This window comes from Haliotis rubra, unplaced genomic scaffold (genome assembly GCF_003918875.1).
Source record: "Haliotis rubra isolate DU_JTF1 unplaced genomic scaffold, ASM391887v1 Scf754, whole genome shotgun sequence".
Lineage (NCBI taxonomy): Eukaryota > Metazoa > Mollusca > Gastropoda > Lepetellida > Haliotidae > Haliotis > Haliotis rubra.
The window spans coordinates 386383-403577 of record NW_025767473.1 but is presented as its reverse complement, the minus strand read 5'-3'; the positions used below and the strand labels follow the sequence as shown (position 1 = coordinate 403577).

Here is a 17195-nt window from a genome sequence, read left to right as displayed (position 1 = left end):
TCACAATAATCAAAGGAAAGTATTTATTTAATCACAATTTACAGTTTTTACTCTGTGGACGGAATGCATGTATTTTCGATGGACGGCTTTGTGACATACAAACAAACATTCATAGGTTGATAAATATTATAAATACAACGAAATAACAAGTGATCACAGACAGAAAACGACACTTCTTCACTGTTGTGAGTGAGTGAGTGAGTATGGTTTTACGCCGCTTTTAGCAATATTCCAGCAATATCACGGCGGGGACACCAGAAATGGGCTTCACACATTGTACCCATGAGGTATAATCGAACCCGGGTCTTCGTCCTGACGAGCGAACGCTTTAACCACTAGGCTACCCCACCGCCCTTTCAGTGTTTGAAAGGCCTGCCAATTCCAGACTAACTGTCCAAGAGTCGAAGTCATATTGATTTTGGATTGTCTTCTTCATGCCAGTAAATGTACTCAACAGGCGTGGTGTATTTGTTAGCGCAAAACACTAAGTCCTGGTTGGAGTTGAAGGTTGAAATATTTTGGAATGAAAGTTTGCTTCTGTACAAACAACGGATGATGTCCAGAACCGCATCCACTAGCAAACACATAGACAACATCTTTGTTAAATTTCAGGAATAACGTCATGCACGGCGCTAATAATTACATGGAACAATGCGGATCCGCTGCCGTTTTATACTGCAGCTAACTGAAACACCAGCTTAAAGTCACATGTTCAAATTGTAACTGAAACACCAGCTTGGCTATTCGGATGTTCAAATTGTAACTGAAACATTAGTTTGGTGTGTACAATGTTCAAAATGTAACTGAAACATTAATAAGCTTCTTGTGTACGATGTTCAAAATGTAACTGAAACATTAATAAGCTTCTTGTGTACGATGTTCAAAATGTAACTGAAACATCAGCTTGGTGTGTACGATGTTGAAATTGTAACTGAAACATTAGTTTGGTTCTTGTGTACGATGTTTAAAATGTAACTGAAACAAAAGCTGGGCGTATACAGATGTTCAAGCTTGGAGTGTAAGATATTCAATTTGCATCTGAAACACAAGCTTGGCGTGTAAGATATTCACATTATGACTGAAACCATCAGTTTGATGTATAAAATAGTCAAGATGTAACTGAAACACCAGCTTGGCTCCTCAGATCTACCTAGCTGTAATTGAAACAATAGCTAGGTCTCTCAGATATCCAAGCTGTAGTCTGGGCTGAGCACAAGGCGCCCCTGGGGCTCGATACATTTACCGAAGGAGTGGAGGGCAAAGCACTGCTGTTCAGCATCAGCAGCTTCCTGAAGCATATCCATGTTGCTGTACGACAGGCTCATCAGCTGGAACGGCCGGATACGACTGGCGTTGACGATGATGGCGGCACGGAGGCGGTCAACCGCCTTCTTATAGCTTCCAACAGAAAACAACCAAGATCCTTCAAATTCTAATATAGAAGCATCTCCATCAAATGGAAATGACTGCAGTTCCTTCATCAACCTGAGTCTGCTGATGATCGTAGCGTTTGGATTCCGGGGCAAGAATTTCAGCACTCTGAAGTCCGAAGCGTTGTACACATTCGTGAAGGCCAGAGATCGGAATCTGCGGACGTTCTTTGTAATGATGTAGTTGTACTGGGTGCTGTTGATAAGTCTCCCCAGTATGTATCTACTGTGTTTCACATGCATGATGTCAGCAAGTCTGTTAACTAGTCTCAATTTCGGGTCGATATTTTGTCTGTAATTTGGAAGGTGCTTCGGGTCGAATTCGTGGTATTCGTGATGAACTCGAGCTATCAGGGGCACGTCTTTACGTAGGACGGAAAATCCCCCTATTCCGTAGACAGTATAATCGAGGAACAAACCAGTGACGTCATTCTGCTGCCTCACGTAGTCAAGGCATTCGTTCACATTACCAGATTCCCAAAGACCATTGAAGGCCCAGTTTGCGTTTGATCTGTCAGATGAGCTGGGGAAGTTTTTGTAGCAGTCATTTGCTTGTAATATCACTACACATGTCACCAGAACATAGGAGATTCGTCGGAGAGGCAGAGCTCTCCCAGAACCCAGAGCAGCAAGAGATGAATGCACTGCACCTGCCCAAACCATGGCCTGTAGTACAAACACGTTGTGGAGAATACGAGTTTCCTTGTGACTCTGGAAGCTGTAGGCGGTGAAGAGCATCATTAACGTGCCTAGAAGGAATAACACGGGGGTCCGGAACTTCACGAGCTTCTTGTGATGCGACCAACACAACACGGGTGTTATTCCTAATGTGCACAGATTCAGGAACACTGCTGATGGTACTGCGCTTAGATTCTTCAGATAATCCAGAAAGTGTCCTTTCCCGAATACTCTGTTTGCGAGGCCGTTCAAGACGTTGAAGTTAATCCATTGGTATGGGGACAAGAAGAACCAGCCGAAGTACACGAAGTCCACACAGCCGCCTAGTAATATTGCACAGACAGCGCCGAGGGTCAGTGTTAGGAGTGAGGACATTACCACCTTCTGGTGGTCCTTACCTCTCACGCAGACAATAAGCCAACCAGTCACCGACACAGCTAGAAACATGGCTAGGTCAATCCGCAGGTAGCACAGAACTCCTAGAATAAATCCACAAAGAGCATATCTGAGTCTTCGAGGTGCCACGTTTAGATAAACAACCTCTTTACCTTTAGCCCCTACGTCCTTGACACTGGCGTCGGCGGCAGGTTTGTCCTTTGGTTGGGTTCCGCCATTTTGAATGCCAGGGGCGGGTTTGGGAATGACTGATGGGGACAGTTTGATAGCAGAGAGCACTTCTGCTAAACAGAAGATGAAGATTGGGGATAGGAAGCTGTTGATGAGGGTGTGTGTGCCGAAGATGGTGAGGTGCAGCGAGCTGGAGACGAAGACGGCTGCGAGGACGGCGACGTCGTGGCTGCCGTAGACGACGTCACAGAGACGGTAGACTGCGAGGGGCAGAGACGACGACACGCCCACGTGGATGAGTCGACCTACCTGTAAACAACATCTCATTAGCGTACAATATATATTTGTACATATCTTCAACGTATATGCTGTGGACCCGTGAAGGTCCGGGTTAGAATTGATCTTCAGTAACCCATGCTTGTCGTAAGAGACGACTAACGGGCTCGCCGACTTGGTTGACACATGTCATCGGTTCTCAGTTGCGCATATCGATGCTCATGCTGTCGATCACTGGATTGTCTGGTCCAGACTCGATTATTTACAGACCGTCGCCATATAGCAGGAATATTGCTGAATGCGGCGTAAATCTAAACACACTCACTATATGCAGTGAATATATGACATACATATGTTGTGAAATTAAGCACCTTGTATGTATTTATCTTGCATTCATATTGTACTTGGTCCTGTGGCCTTTATACTGAATGGATTCTATTATTATCATTCTAAATATACCTAGATGTACAAACCATACAAAGACCACTGCACGTCGACAGGTCAGTTGTACAGATAACGTTGTAAAGAGACGATTGAAATCGTTCCTTTAAAATCCCACCATACCAAGGTCACAACATTTCTTTACTTTATGTGTACCTTCATTGGAAACTAAATGGTGATATAAAACCTCCACCACACATAACCTACCTCATCCCAATATCGAAAGGACATTCGCTTAACTGAATGAGTGAATGAGTTTAGTTTTACGCCGCTTTTAGAAATATTCCAGCAATATCACGGCGGGGGACACCAGAAATGGCCTTCACACATGTGGGGAATCGAATCCGGGTCTTCGGCGTGACGAGCGAACGCTTTAACCACTAGGCCACCCCACCGCCCCTTTTAACTGAATGAAGCACTGCGTGTCAAAACAACATATTTGCCTTGTGGTTTCTCTTTTTTTTTAGACAGAGTGTGAGGAGTATTTTTCTTTAATGGAACAAATATTTCACTATAAAAAATTAATGAAATATTACCATCATTTCAAAAATGTATTCGGAAGTACCACAATTTCTTGGGGTTCTGGGCAGCATGTAAGAAACATTCGCCATCTAATATTAATTTAGATTTTCGGTTTGGTTTATATCTTTAGAGTGGTTCAAAGAAACCATAATCCCATAGAAAAAGGAAGCGTAGACGTGAAGACTAGTTTCTTGTTAGAATGTGATTGCGTGAATATGGTTTTACGCCGCTTTTAGCAATATTCCAGCAATATCATGGCGGGGGACACCAGAAATGGGCTTCACATATTGTACCCATTTGAGGAATCGAACTCGGGTCTTCAGCGTGATGTGCGGACGCTTTAACCACTAGGCTACACAACACACCGTGTCATACACTTCAGTTTAGGTTTTGTCTCCTGGGCATCTTTGGTGTGATGAATACCTACCAGGAAGAGGTTGAGGTTGGAGTTGAAGAGGCCGACGATGGCGAAGCAGATGGTGTAGATGTGTGGGTAGAGGAAGGAGCGGAGGCTGTAGAAGCCGAGGGTGTTCTCCTGGTCTTCTGCCGTCGTCAAGACGCTGTCAGGAGGAGGAAGGTATTCGTACATCCGGAAGCCGTAACCGTAGACCTCGGAGTGGGCCACTGAAACATAGACGGTGTCTGTTCTGTAGCTCTAGATTACATTAATGTGGGACCCGTGAAGATCCGGGTTAGAATTGGTCTTTAGCAACCCATGCTTGTCGTAAGGTTAGAACAATTATATCCGTTTCATTGAGTATAAACCCGTGAAGGTCCGGGTTAGCATCTTCAGTTACACATGCTTGTAAGGGGCGACTAACGGGATCAGGTGGTCAGACTCTCTGACTTGGCCGACACATGCCATCGTGTCCAAATTGCGTAGATTGATGTTCAAGCTGTTGATCATTGGATTGTCTGGTCCAGACTCGATTATTTACAGATTGCCGCCAACAATAACCAAAACAAACCATTAATGTAACAACTTCCGTGGGGACCCGGGTGAAACCTTTACCCTGCTGTTCAATTTTAGTCGTAAGATTATCGTATTAGCTACATTATCAACACGTGGCGATTTCGCTCCTCGTCAACCTGAGTTTGTCGTAAGAGGTGACGCTGTGGATCTTCTGGTCAGACGCGGTTGATTGCTTGTCATTGTAAAACGACGCTCATGATATCAACCCCTGGTATACTTATTCTGCCGTCTGTTGGAACATTTCGTTCCACTTAAGGGGTCGTTGCTCATGGTATCTATCACTGAATTGCCTGGATTCCAGCCTTCGTATTGCAAACGCCAAACAATCATATCGTCTTAGTTACAAGAGCTATGGTATTTATGTTTCGTTAACGGTTTCACTCTCTTGAGAACCTTGAGCTGACGGGGTCTTAGCGCTATAAATTATTTTATGTAGTGCTAAGACCCCGTCACTGACAGTATATACCTTGATTATGCCAGTATTTTACGTTTCGAACCACTGTGACGAAATGAAAAAAGTCGGCATTTTCGCTGTGTTCACCGACTCCGTGGTACAGTGGATAGAGCGTTTGCCCGGAGAGCAGAAGCTCGGGGTTCGATCCCCGGTCGCAACATACAAGACATTAAAACATGGTACTTGTTGTTAATCTGCCTGGCGCCTAGTATTAAGGGATAAAACAAGAACAGGTTATCCATGTTAAACTACGGGAAGGTACCTCAGCACTCTACGCACGCGCGCACACACAAGCACATACGTCATATACATGTCTTTACGCTAACCCCCATTTCACCTTATACTCACCTAGACCCGTGAAGGTCCGGGTTAGAATGAGCCTTCATGCTTGTCGGAAGAGGCGACTAACTGGAACTGGGTTGACACATGTCATCGGTTCCCAATTGCATAGATCGATGATCATGCTGTTGACCACTGGATTGTCTGGTCCGGACTCGATTATTTGCATACCGCCGCCATATTAGCTGGAATAGTGCTGAATGCGGTAAAAAACTAAATTCACTCACTCACTATATACTTACCTAACATCTGACACGGTAGTAGTGGATTTGATTACGTTTGTGATATTTTACGGTGCTTCAAGTACCCACACGTCATTGCATAGCATGAGTGACAGAACTTTCATACCACAACTAATATGACTATTACATACATACAGACAGACAGACAGACACACACAGAAAACATACATACACACACACACACACACACACACACACACATACACACACACACATACATACATACATACATACATACATACATACAGACATACATACATACATATACATACATACATACATACATACATACATACATACATACATACATACATACATACATACATACATACATACATACATACAGACATACATACAGACATACATACATACATACAGACATACATACATACAGACATACATACAGACATACAGACATACATACATACATACATACATACATACATACATACATACATACATACATACATATACATACATACATTTGTACAGAGAGAAACACACACACACACACACACTGTAGGAAACCACTGCCCGCACGAAAGCCCAAGCACTTTCGTTAATTCTGTGGCAAGCTGGAAAAATATAAATCTAACCAGCTCCGTCTTATGGATGATTGACAGTAACACATAACACATCCTTGCTACAATGGCATCATATTGATAACTTTAGTTTTGAGACTATTGTCTTCTTGTTTCATAGCACTGTGATGAAACCGTTTCTTTTGTTAGGCATTTCAATAAATATGAAAGCAAAGATACTTAATAGTATTTTATGTTACTGCTGAGCTGAAATGTAAAATAAATTGGTCTGGCAACTTTTGGGAAGGGATGGTAAGTTTTCAGAATTACCAGTCCTGGTGTATGGTAGAATTATGTTTCCCACACTGAACACATATATATCAATGTTGTTGTTAGGGCTACGATGTTTTTAAAGGGCCCTGGTGTCTGGGTTTTGTTTCCTACATGTTCAAAGTTAGGGTTAACGTTGGGGTACAGATTCTCCGGAGAACTCTAACTCCTCCCTTGGTAGAAATGTCGGATTCACACTTGCTATTGACATTCGTGTAGATGTCACTTCTTAAACACAAGGGGCGGTGGGTAGAATATTTGTAAAGCTTTGGCTCGGTACGCCGAAGACCCGAGTTCGATTCCCCACATTGGTACAATGTGTGAAGCCCATTTCTGGTGTACCCCGCCGTGATATTGCTGGAATGTTGCTAAAGGCGACGTAAAACTATACTCACTCACCCAGTCACTCACTCACTCTTAAACACAAACTCTTGTCGTAAGAGGCAACTAACGGGATCGGGTGGTCAGACTTCGTTGACTTGGTTGAGGCTTGATCCTGGAAACCCTTTTTCTAGAAACTCTGCTCACTGTGTCCAATTTCGGACAAAAGCTATTAAAAAATTCAACGTGTTGTTTTTATAGATATATACAAAGACATACAATGAAATAAAAGCGATAAATAGCGGAAAAACAAAAACTTTGCAATCATGTTAAACTGCAGAAAGTAGAAAAATCACCAAGAACAGGTTTTTTTCAGTTTGTGGAACCTTCATAATGGGTAAGAGTTGCTCCCGTTCCCCCACCCAAATAATATTTATACATTAATATATACTAAAATTATCAACAAAACCTAACACAACAATTACTAGAGAACTCACAAAAATAACTTAAACCCCCAAAATTCATTACAATATATAGGGTCGAACCACGTTGTATGATAAGGGCCCCAGGCACGGTAATATTACAAGAAAATATGGGGAACGGAAGGAGGTCTTTCCTTAATATATTCATCTTAATATATTAAATAAATATTCATAAATATATATCAAATCTTTTCTGGCTCAGACAAAGAGTGTGGCTGGGACAGCGAGCCATCCTATCGAGGTACCGTTACGTAACGAGGTCCCGCACAGTGAGAAATTAATCTCTATCGGAGGTGCCCCTACCGATAAGTATGCTGCATCAGGGCACGGCATGTATTTCTATGTCTGTTTACACACATGTGCGGTGGCCCGTGTAGACGAAAGCCCGAGTCATGAGTTCAAGTTCATAATAACACTGTACTTATGTACATATCTATAGCCCCTTCTTGAGGTCATACAGGTTCATAATAATTCATAAGAATGATAATAATAAGGAGCGTACTAATCTGCACTATCCTCCATACACGGTTCGTATGCTCAAAGCGTCGGCATTATGACATCGGTAAATATAGATCAATGTGCGCTCGATTTATAATCTCGGCTTCCTCGGGAGTATACAGCGCTAAGTGCATTGTTGGTTGGTTAACGGCCAGATTACCATCTCGACCTACTATCTTCAGTTACACATGCTTCTAAGAGGCAACTAACGGGATCGGGTGGTCAGGCTCGCTGACTTGGTTGACACATGTCATCGGTTCCCAATTGCGTAAATCGACGTTCATGCTGTTGATCACTGGATTGCCTGGTTCGGACACGATTATTTACTGAAATTCTGGACCAAACAAACTGCATCGCAATATATCGCAATATGAAAAATCTCTGCAATACCCACCCCTAGTAGATAGGTACGTAGGTAGGTACGTAGGTAGGTACGTAGGTAGGTAAGGAGGTAGATAAGTAGGCAAAATAAGTAGGTAGGTAAGTAAGTAGGTAGATAGTAGGTACAGTCTACTCTCGTTAATCCGACACTCATTAATCCGACAATCACGTTAATCCGACAAAAAAATTAGGGAACCATTTATGCTGATATGCGGTAAAAACAAACGTGAGTTTTGTGCCAATGTGGTCATGAAATAGATATGAAACTGTTCGCTTACGTGATTATATATGTATGTTATGCCATCTATGAATGTTAATAAATGATAACAAGTATGTATTGTTAGTATTTTTTTATTTCTGTGAATATTTTACATACGATGAAGATAACTAGATCTGCCATTTCTGATATGCATGCAACAGTATGACGATCATGACATTTAGGAAACATTGATATTTTCACACAAATACATTAATCCGACATTTTCATTAATCCGACATTTCCGTTAATCCGACATATTTCTCTGCAACCACAAGTGTCGGATTAACGAGAGTTGACTGTACCTCGGTAGGTAAGTAGGTATGTAAGGAGATAAATAGGCAGATAAGTAGGCAAATAAGTAGGTAGGTACGTAGGTAGGCATGTAGGTAGGTAGTAAGTAAGGTAGATAGGTAGGTAGGTAAGTAGGTCAGTAACGTAGGTAGGTAAGTAGGTAGATAAGTAGGCAAATAAATAGGTAAGTAGGTAGGTGAGTGAGTGAGCGAGTTTAGTTTTACGCTGACTCAGCAATATTCCAGCTATATGGCGGTGGTCTGTAAATAATCAAGTCTGGACGAGACACTCCAGTGATCAACAGCATGAGCATCGATTTGCGTAATTTGGAACCGATGACATGTGTCACCCAAGTCAGCGAGCCTGACCACCCGATCACTAAGAAGTAGGTAGTAGGTAGGTAGGTAGGTAGGTAGGTAGGTAGGCATGTAAGTAGGTAGGTAGGTAGGTAGGTAGGTAAGTTAAATAATGGGCATAGCTTCGTGCATGAAAACTACCCGGTGTTGTACCGAGGTCCGGTGTTAGAGGTAAACCCCAGCTTCTATTCTGGGGACGTTTATTCGAGGAACTACGGGAAAAAATCTCCCATTCTGCCGTCATGGTGAATCTCCCACAGCAGGTTAAACACCTCACCAGATTGCCTTGTGAAGTCACCCGCAACACGGTCTTCAAATGTAGCATGTCACGCTTTATTTGTCCCGTCCTGAAGTTTAATAGGTGTAATGTTCCCACAGGAACACCTCGACAATGTAAATAGCTTCCCATTAACGCACGGGTCTTAGGAAGTAACAGTGACATAGTGTAGAGTAGAGGGGTGGGGACCTGTCGATGGCTATCGTGAGAGAGGGCTAAGAGTGGGCGGGGTGTCCGCGTCAAAGCGAAGAGTATGCCTAAGTTCTGTGGGAAATAGTCTAGGTTGTTGTTTGCATAATACACGTTCATTGCCTAATATACTATATTGAGGATATATTAACACACTCGGATAATAATCCCCACTTACTGATGTTATTCAAGGAGTACTAGTTAGAGCAAAATTAAATATACAGATTACAAACTAGTTAAACACGTACATACACTCGCTGTTTACATGGTGCACGTATTTTAAGTTCAAATGAATGAGTTGCATTTGAGGAAAGGTTTGGTTTATTGTTACTTTTCATTTGGTAATGCGATACGTCCTCGGACAGGGGCTGTGTTTATATGCTACTTAACAGTTTGGTTTTACGCCGCTTTTAGCAATGTTCCAGCAATATCACGGCGGGGTACACCAGAAATGGTCTTCACACATTGTACCCATGTGGGGAATCGAACTCGGGAAACGCTTTGACCTCTAGACTACCCCACCGCCCTAAATATATAAATAAACAAAAAACGAACAAACAGGTAGGTAGGTAAGGAGGTAAGTAAGGTAGGTAGGTAGGCAGGCAAATGTATGTAGGTAAGGTAGATAAGTAGGCAGGTAGGTAGGCATGTATGTAAGGTAGGTAGGTAGGCAGGCAGGTAGGTAGGTAAGCATGATATGTAGGTAGGCATGATATGTAGGTAAGTAAGGTAGGTAGGTAGGTAGGTAGGCATGTAGGTAGGTAAGTAGGTAGGCATGTAGGTAGGTAAGTAAGGTAGGTAGGTAGGTAGACATGTAGGTCGGTAAGTAAGGTAGGTAGGTAGGCATGTATGTAGGTAAGTAGATAAGTAAGGTAGGTAGGTAAGTAAGGTAGGTAGGTAAGTAAAGTAGGTAGGTAGGTAGGCATATATGTAGGTAAGTAGGTAAGTAAGGTAGGTAGGTAAGTAAGGTAGGTAGGTAGGTAGGCATGTATGTAGGTAAGTAGATAAGTAAGGTAGGTAGGCATTTATGAAGGTAAGTAAGTAAGGTAGGTAGGTAGGTAGGTACGTATGTAGGTAGATAGGTAGGTACCTCGGTAGGTAATTAGGTAGGTAATGAGTTAAATAGGTGTCTTCACACATGTACCCATGTGAGGAATCGAGTCCGGATCTTCCGTGTGACGTGCGAACGCTTTAACCACTAGGCTACCCTACCGCCCTCAGCACAAAACACAATTAATAACGCATATGTTTGCTTTCATGTTTCTATAGTTATTTTGAATACACATATAAGAATATGAAAGAATGGCGTATTATTTAGCTTCTTGTAAGCGGGATATATTGGGACATGTTAAAGAGGTGGATCCATGACTTGGAAACTAGTTGATGCGGAGTGGGGAAGGGCAGCGGGAATTAACTGGATGGATGCCCCACATCTTTCAAAACGGATAACGTTTCCAGGTGAGGGCCCTGCACAGAACCAATACTGTTATACAATAAACACATCTTTATCATTAAAATAACGTTTTGTTTGAATGTTAGTTAACGCGACACTCATCCACATTACTATAAGTTAATGGGGGGTGGTAGCCTAGTGGTTAAAGCGTTCGCTCGTCACGTCGAATACCCGGGTTCTATTTCTCACACGGGAATAATGTGTGAAGCCCTTTCTGGTGTCTCCCGCTGTGATGTTGCTGGAATGTTGCTAAAAGCGGCGTAAAACCTCACTCACTCACTCAAATTAGTGATTGATATTATGAAAAATGACCCATGCCGTCAGGGTACGATGACATGGAATAAACCAAGACACCGAACGTGATCATCCAATCCACTGACTCCTCTTACAAATAACCAACAGATGTTGCCGAAGACCTATTTTTACCCGTCTTCCAAATTAGAGAATTAAAGTCTAAGGTTCAATCAAACAAATATTTCCGTTGTTATTGCAAAATATTATCTCAAAACAAGACGTGTGTACTTTCTTCTGTTCGTCAGTATAGTTTAATACATTGGACTGTATATTAATTGAGTATGGACCAAACAATCCCGTGATTGACAGCACGAGAAATGATTCATGTCGGCGGGGCAAGTTGACACACGAATAACCAAGTAACATGCCTAGCCATCCAATTCCCTTCGTCGGTTTTACGAAGCATAGCTGACTGACTGACTGAGTTTTGGTTTTACGCCGCTTTTAGCAATATGCCAGCAACATAACGGCGGGGAACCAGAAATGGGCTTAACACATTGTACCCATGTTGGGATTCGACCCGGGTCCTTGACGAGCAACGCTTTAACCAGCCCTCTTAAGAAGCATAGCTTGCTGGGGGCTATTCCACGAGTGATTAACAGTGAGTGTGTTTGGTTTTACGCCGCTTATAGCAATATTCCAGCAATATCATGGCGGCGGAAACCCGAAATGGGCTCCACACATTGTATCCATGTGGGAATCGAACCGGGGCTTTCGGCGTGACGAGCGAACACTTTCACCACTGGGCTACCCACTGCCCAAGCATTAACAGTTGCAGCAACAGAATCATCAGCATTGACAGAAGCAGTACGTGGTAACTGTAAGATTGGTACTGATATATGATAAAGGACAAACACATACAATGGTCGGCACCGTCGGGTATTAAGTGGTGGTGTATCGATACGGTTATACAGTATTGTATTGCGATGCAACGCTCATGATATAAAACATCGATTGAACTCCAGTATCGCGATACATATGATACATTACAGGTTAATTTCACGTAACACATAAAAATTGCAATAACGACAGAAACTGTTCAAGAAGCAGTTTATCCACATTCTTCAGTGTTTCCGGATTGGCTAAAACAGAATCTGAACAGTGCCCCCAAGTTTAAATGTTTCTAACCAACAATATCCCATCTTTGATGTCTGAAATTTAAAAACAAATGGTTCAGGGCTGTGATTCACCTGCAATATGGGGAATAATATGAACTTCTGAAATAAAAGTATTCTCTCACATAATATCGAGATACGAATCGTATTGCACCCATAATATCGGAATATATATCGTATTCCACACATAATATCGGAATATATCGTATTGCACCCATAATATCAAGATACGAATTGTATCGCATACATAATATCGGAATATACCGTATCGCACCCATAATATCGGAATATATCGTATTGCACCCATAATATCGGAATATATCGCATTGCACCCATAATATCAAGATATGAATCGTATCGCATACATAATATCGGGATAAATATAGTATCATACCCATAATATCGGGATACGAATCACAGCACCCATAATATCGGGATAGGTATCGTATCGTACACACATTATCGGAATATGTATTGTATCACACCCACAATATCGGGATATGCTACGTATCACACCCACAATATCGAGATATGTATCGTATCACACCCACAATATCGGCATATGCTACGCATCACACCCACAATATCGGCATATGTATCGTATCACGGCCTCACCTTACCGTTACACTTTAAACATCCGGGGCGGTGGGGTAGCCTAGAGGTCAAAGCATTACCCGGGTTTGATTCCCCACATGGGTACAATGTGTGAAGCCCATTTCAGGTGTCCCCCCGCCGTGATATTGCTGGAATATTGCTGGAATATTGCTAAAAGCGGCGAAAACCATACTCAGTCACTCACTCTAACATCCGATCAACAACAGGCTTAAACAATCCCTGAGATGGATGAAGAAACTATAGCATCCCATCTGTCAAGGTATTGATTGAAGGAGGCCGATCTCCAGGTACAGCAATCCCAGGCAGAAGACGTGCAGTCACATGTGTCTTTGTCGCAATGATATGCCAACTCATGCATACGAGATTGTAGGCCTCTTACGTTCTCTAAACAATTCCACCAACTGCATCAGAATGAATGAGGCCAACTCGCTATGTGCATGTTCACGTGCGTGTCATTGACGACTGAAATGATTGATGAATTTGGCAAAATGCCAAGTCGAGGTCCGGTGGTTTTAATTTACACGTCAATGTTTTCTAGGACAAAGAATGAAGCTAGGACTATAGCCAGGAAGCGGAGCGAGAGCTTGTGTAGGCGTTCAAACTGTAAAACATTTAGTGTAAAATGACGTGTACCTATGTTGGGGCTATTTTATCGAGCTGATAACCAGAGATTTCACCTATGATTTTGCTAAAATAGAGTCCGGTGTTTTGGGGTAGCCCATGTGCTGTGTATATGCCGTGAGTGAGTATGACTTTACGCCGCTTTTAGCAATATTCCAGCAACATCACGACGGAGGACACCAGACATGGGCTTCACACATTGTACCTTTGTTTGAAATTGAACCTAGGTTCTCGATGTCATAGGCTAACGCTTTAACAACCTGGTTAACAAACAAACACGCACGCACTCACGCACACGTACGCGCACACAACCACACGCCACACCTTCGCAAACGCAAACATGCACACATTTTGAACCCTCCTTCGCGTGAGGAACGGTCGCTTAATATTCAAGGCTACTCCACCGCACCATCCCCACAAAAATGTGCAACTCGATTATACCACCCCTCCCACTCCTCCCTTATCTTTCCTACCCCATTACCCACCCTTCCCCACCCGCAACCCCACTGACAAAGCTCACCTTCCAGCCCCTGAAACACCTCATCCGGGTGGAGCACCCACCAGTTCTTCTTCTGACACACATACACCACCCGTAATACGAACGTGACAACCGCCACCAACACAGGACTCCATCTTGGAAACAGCGCATCCTGGAGGGGGTCCTCTCTCCTCAGGGTGTACACCTGACCCCCCGGGGGAGGAGCCTCGCCAGGGGACAGAGGTCTCATGACTTGGTTGCCCCCCGATACCGCGGCTCTCATGGCCTCCAAGTTGGGCTTCCGTAGGTTCCTCCTCCGAGTCATGGCGAAGAACTGTCGATGGTGGACAAGGGGAACTCGTTTCAGTAAATGTTCACAAACAACCTACACATTGTGGGCTGCTGATTTTAACATACACTCCGTAGTATCGTGTAGAAACAAGCGCTGATACTTCGTGATTCACACACTCCGGATGATCAAACACAACCGCTGAACACAGCAATGTCACTGGCATTGATTTCCCGTGAAACAGGGCCAAGGCTTTCGACGACAAAACACAAAGCTTGATGATTAACACAGTACATAATTATTTACTATGTGGTTACGAGTACCGGTTTCCGCACAGACGCTCGAGGACACTACCTGCGTCAATACCAGGTCGGTACAGATTGGTAATTCGGTCGTCGATAATGGAACTGGGGCGTGGCGAATCGGGAGACGGAACTGCTGTGGAGAGCTAGGAGATACAGTTCCGGGTTTGAGGTGGATGATGTTTCACACGATAGATCAGGCATCCCACGTGCTGGAAACAGGATCTGTTGAGGATCTGTCAGTACTGCTAAGACCGGCTGCCATCTTGCCGACTGTGGAAACCTGAGGTGAAATCAATAGTTAGAAGTACTGCATGTCGGAGGCAAGTTTGCGTTATAATGGAGTCCCATGCATTATTCATTGTGGAATATGGCTTGGAGATCTACTGACACGTGGAACAACCCCGTGGTAGATGCATGTGTACGGAGGCTGGCTCGGGGTGTTGGGTTGCTGTATGGGAAAGGTCTGCACTACTGTATCCCAGGACCAAGGGGGCATTGTTTTTGTTTGTTTGGTTTTCATTATCACAGGAAAAATGTACAAACGTCCCCTTTGGTTGTTTAGTGAAGCATGTTAGAATATTCAACTGTCTTGATTCTTTGTATGTTGTATAACGCCGCACTCAACAATATTCCAGATATGTGGTGGTGGTCTCTAAATGATCGAATCTGGACTAGACAATCCAGTGATCAACATGATGGGCATCGATCTACTCAATTGGGATACAAAGACTCCAATTACAAGGGGCACTGAACGAGGTTTTGACTTGTGAGTCAGGTTTTATGCCATTTAGCAATATTCCAGCAATATCACGGCTAGGGACAACACAGACAGGCTTCACATATTATTGTTTGTTGTTTAACGCAACATTCCAGCTGTTTGGCACTGTCTGTAAATGATCAAGTGTGGCTAGACAATCCAGTGATCAACATCATGAGCACCAATCTACGCATCTGGATACAATGACATAAGTCCACTGCCCCTACAGCTTGTGTATCCAGCAAGTGTGAACGTATGAAAGAAGGGGACTGGCAGGACCTGGTCCTTTCTGTCGTGCCCTGCTGGGACAGGGTGGTTGAGTGGGTCGGGCGTTCTCTCGTCACGGTGTGGGTTTCAATTCCGTTGCTATTGGCCTTTTACGATGTTCCCTGTAGCTGAATGTAGCTGGAACCATGACTACGGCGTAACACAGAACTCTCGAAATTCAAAATATCGGATTTGTTCGAAGTGGATTTTATTCACTTGAATAAGACGGGCTCTGAATGTAAATGCATCCGAGTGTAGCCCATTATATTAATGGAGATGAATTAAGGCGAATTGAATTGGGGTTTAACATTGCGTGCACGATATTTCATTTATTAGTCGGTCTGCACGTGTACGAGCGTGCGTCCGTAACATTGGAATGTCATGCCACAGTTTAACACAGACACCCTCTCATACACAGAACAGTGACTCCGAGCCGACAGGGCCTTGTTTGTCCTCTTAATGCCGAGCGGCAGGCTGAGTAACAAGAAGTACCATAATTAAACGTGTTTGGTACGTCGCGGCTGGGATCGAACAACCGACTTTCCGTTCTCATGGCTCACGCTTTATCCGCTAGACCACGGAAGCAGTCGCTATTACAACGGACGATAGTTTTATACCGCTTTTAGCAAGATATCACAGCTTGGGACACCAGAAATGGGCTTCACACATTGTACCCATGTGAGGAATCGAACCCGGTCTTCGGAGTTACGAGCGAACGCTTTAGCCAGTTGTCTACCCCACCGCCCCAAAGGACGCTGAACACACAACACGGCGTCTATACTATCAATGGTCATTGGACATTACAGGTCAGAAATACCGCACTAACAAACTTAAAGCACACAAACTCGACAACCGTTCAGCCTCGCTGTGGAAATGCGTTCGAGAAATGCCATGTAGCAATATCATATTGCATGTCAAAGGGAAGTCTTTGAACAAAACAATCATGACAGTTTACAGAGCCACGACAAATGAGAAGTGTAAAGAACTGTTTTTGTACAAAGCGCATTCGGGTTATAGAGTTACGTTAATTTGAGAAGCTGGCATTCCTGCGTTGTCACATCAGACGTTCTCAAGCACGAGGTGTGTTTCTTGTCAAAACATACCCTATACCTCACACGCTGGTATAACTGCCCGAACGAAACCCTGCTCTGCACATGCGCGATCTGTGGTAATC

The 17195-nt window shown here is 43.5% G+C and overlaps 1 protein-coding gene across 1 annotated transcript; it reads right to left on the bottom strand.

Annotated features, from left to right (window-relative positions):
- Positions 1-15271, bottom strand: LOC124260206. The gene is made up of 3 exons (XM_046694468.1): positions 14446-15271; positions 4342-4538; positions 1-2984 (listed from the first exon to the last, which is right to left on the bottom strand). Exons 1-3 carry the CDS (start codon positions 14726-14728, stop codon positions 1182-1184), a joined length of 2283 nt encoding a protein of 760 aa, XP_046550424.1. The 5' UTR covers positions 14729-15271; the 3' UTR covers positions 1-1181.
- Positions 15272-17195: the final 1924 nt, after the last annotated feature.

Excerpts from the sequence above, each read along its gene's own strand:
- LOC124260206 (XM_046694468.1), bottom strand. The coding sequence starts at position 14,728 with ATGACTCGGAGGAGGAACCTACGGAAGCCCAACTTGGAGGCCATGAGA. Across the intron at positions 4,539-14,445 it reads GGTGTTTCAGGGGCTGGAAG|TGGCCCACTCCGAGGTCTAC; the intron begins GTGAGCTTTGTC and ends TCTATGTTTCAG. Across the intron at positions 2,985-4,341 it reads CCAACCTCAACCTCTTCCTG|GTAGGTCGACTCATCCACGT; the intron begins GTAGGTATTCAT and ends TGTTGTTTACAG.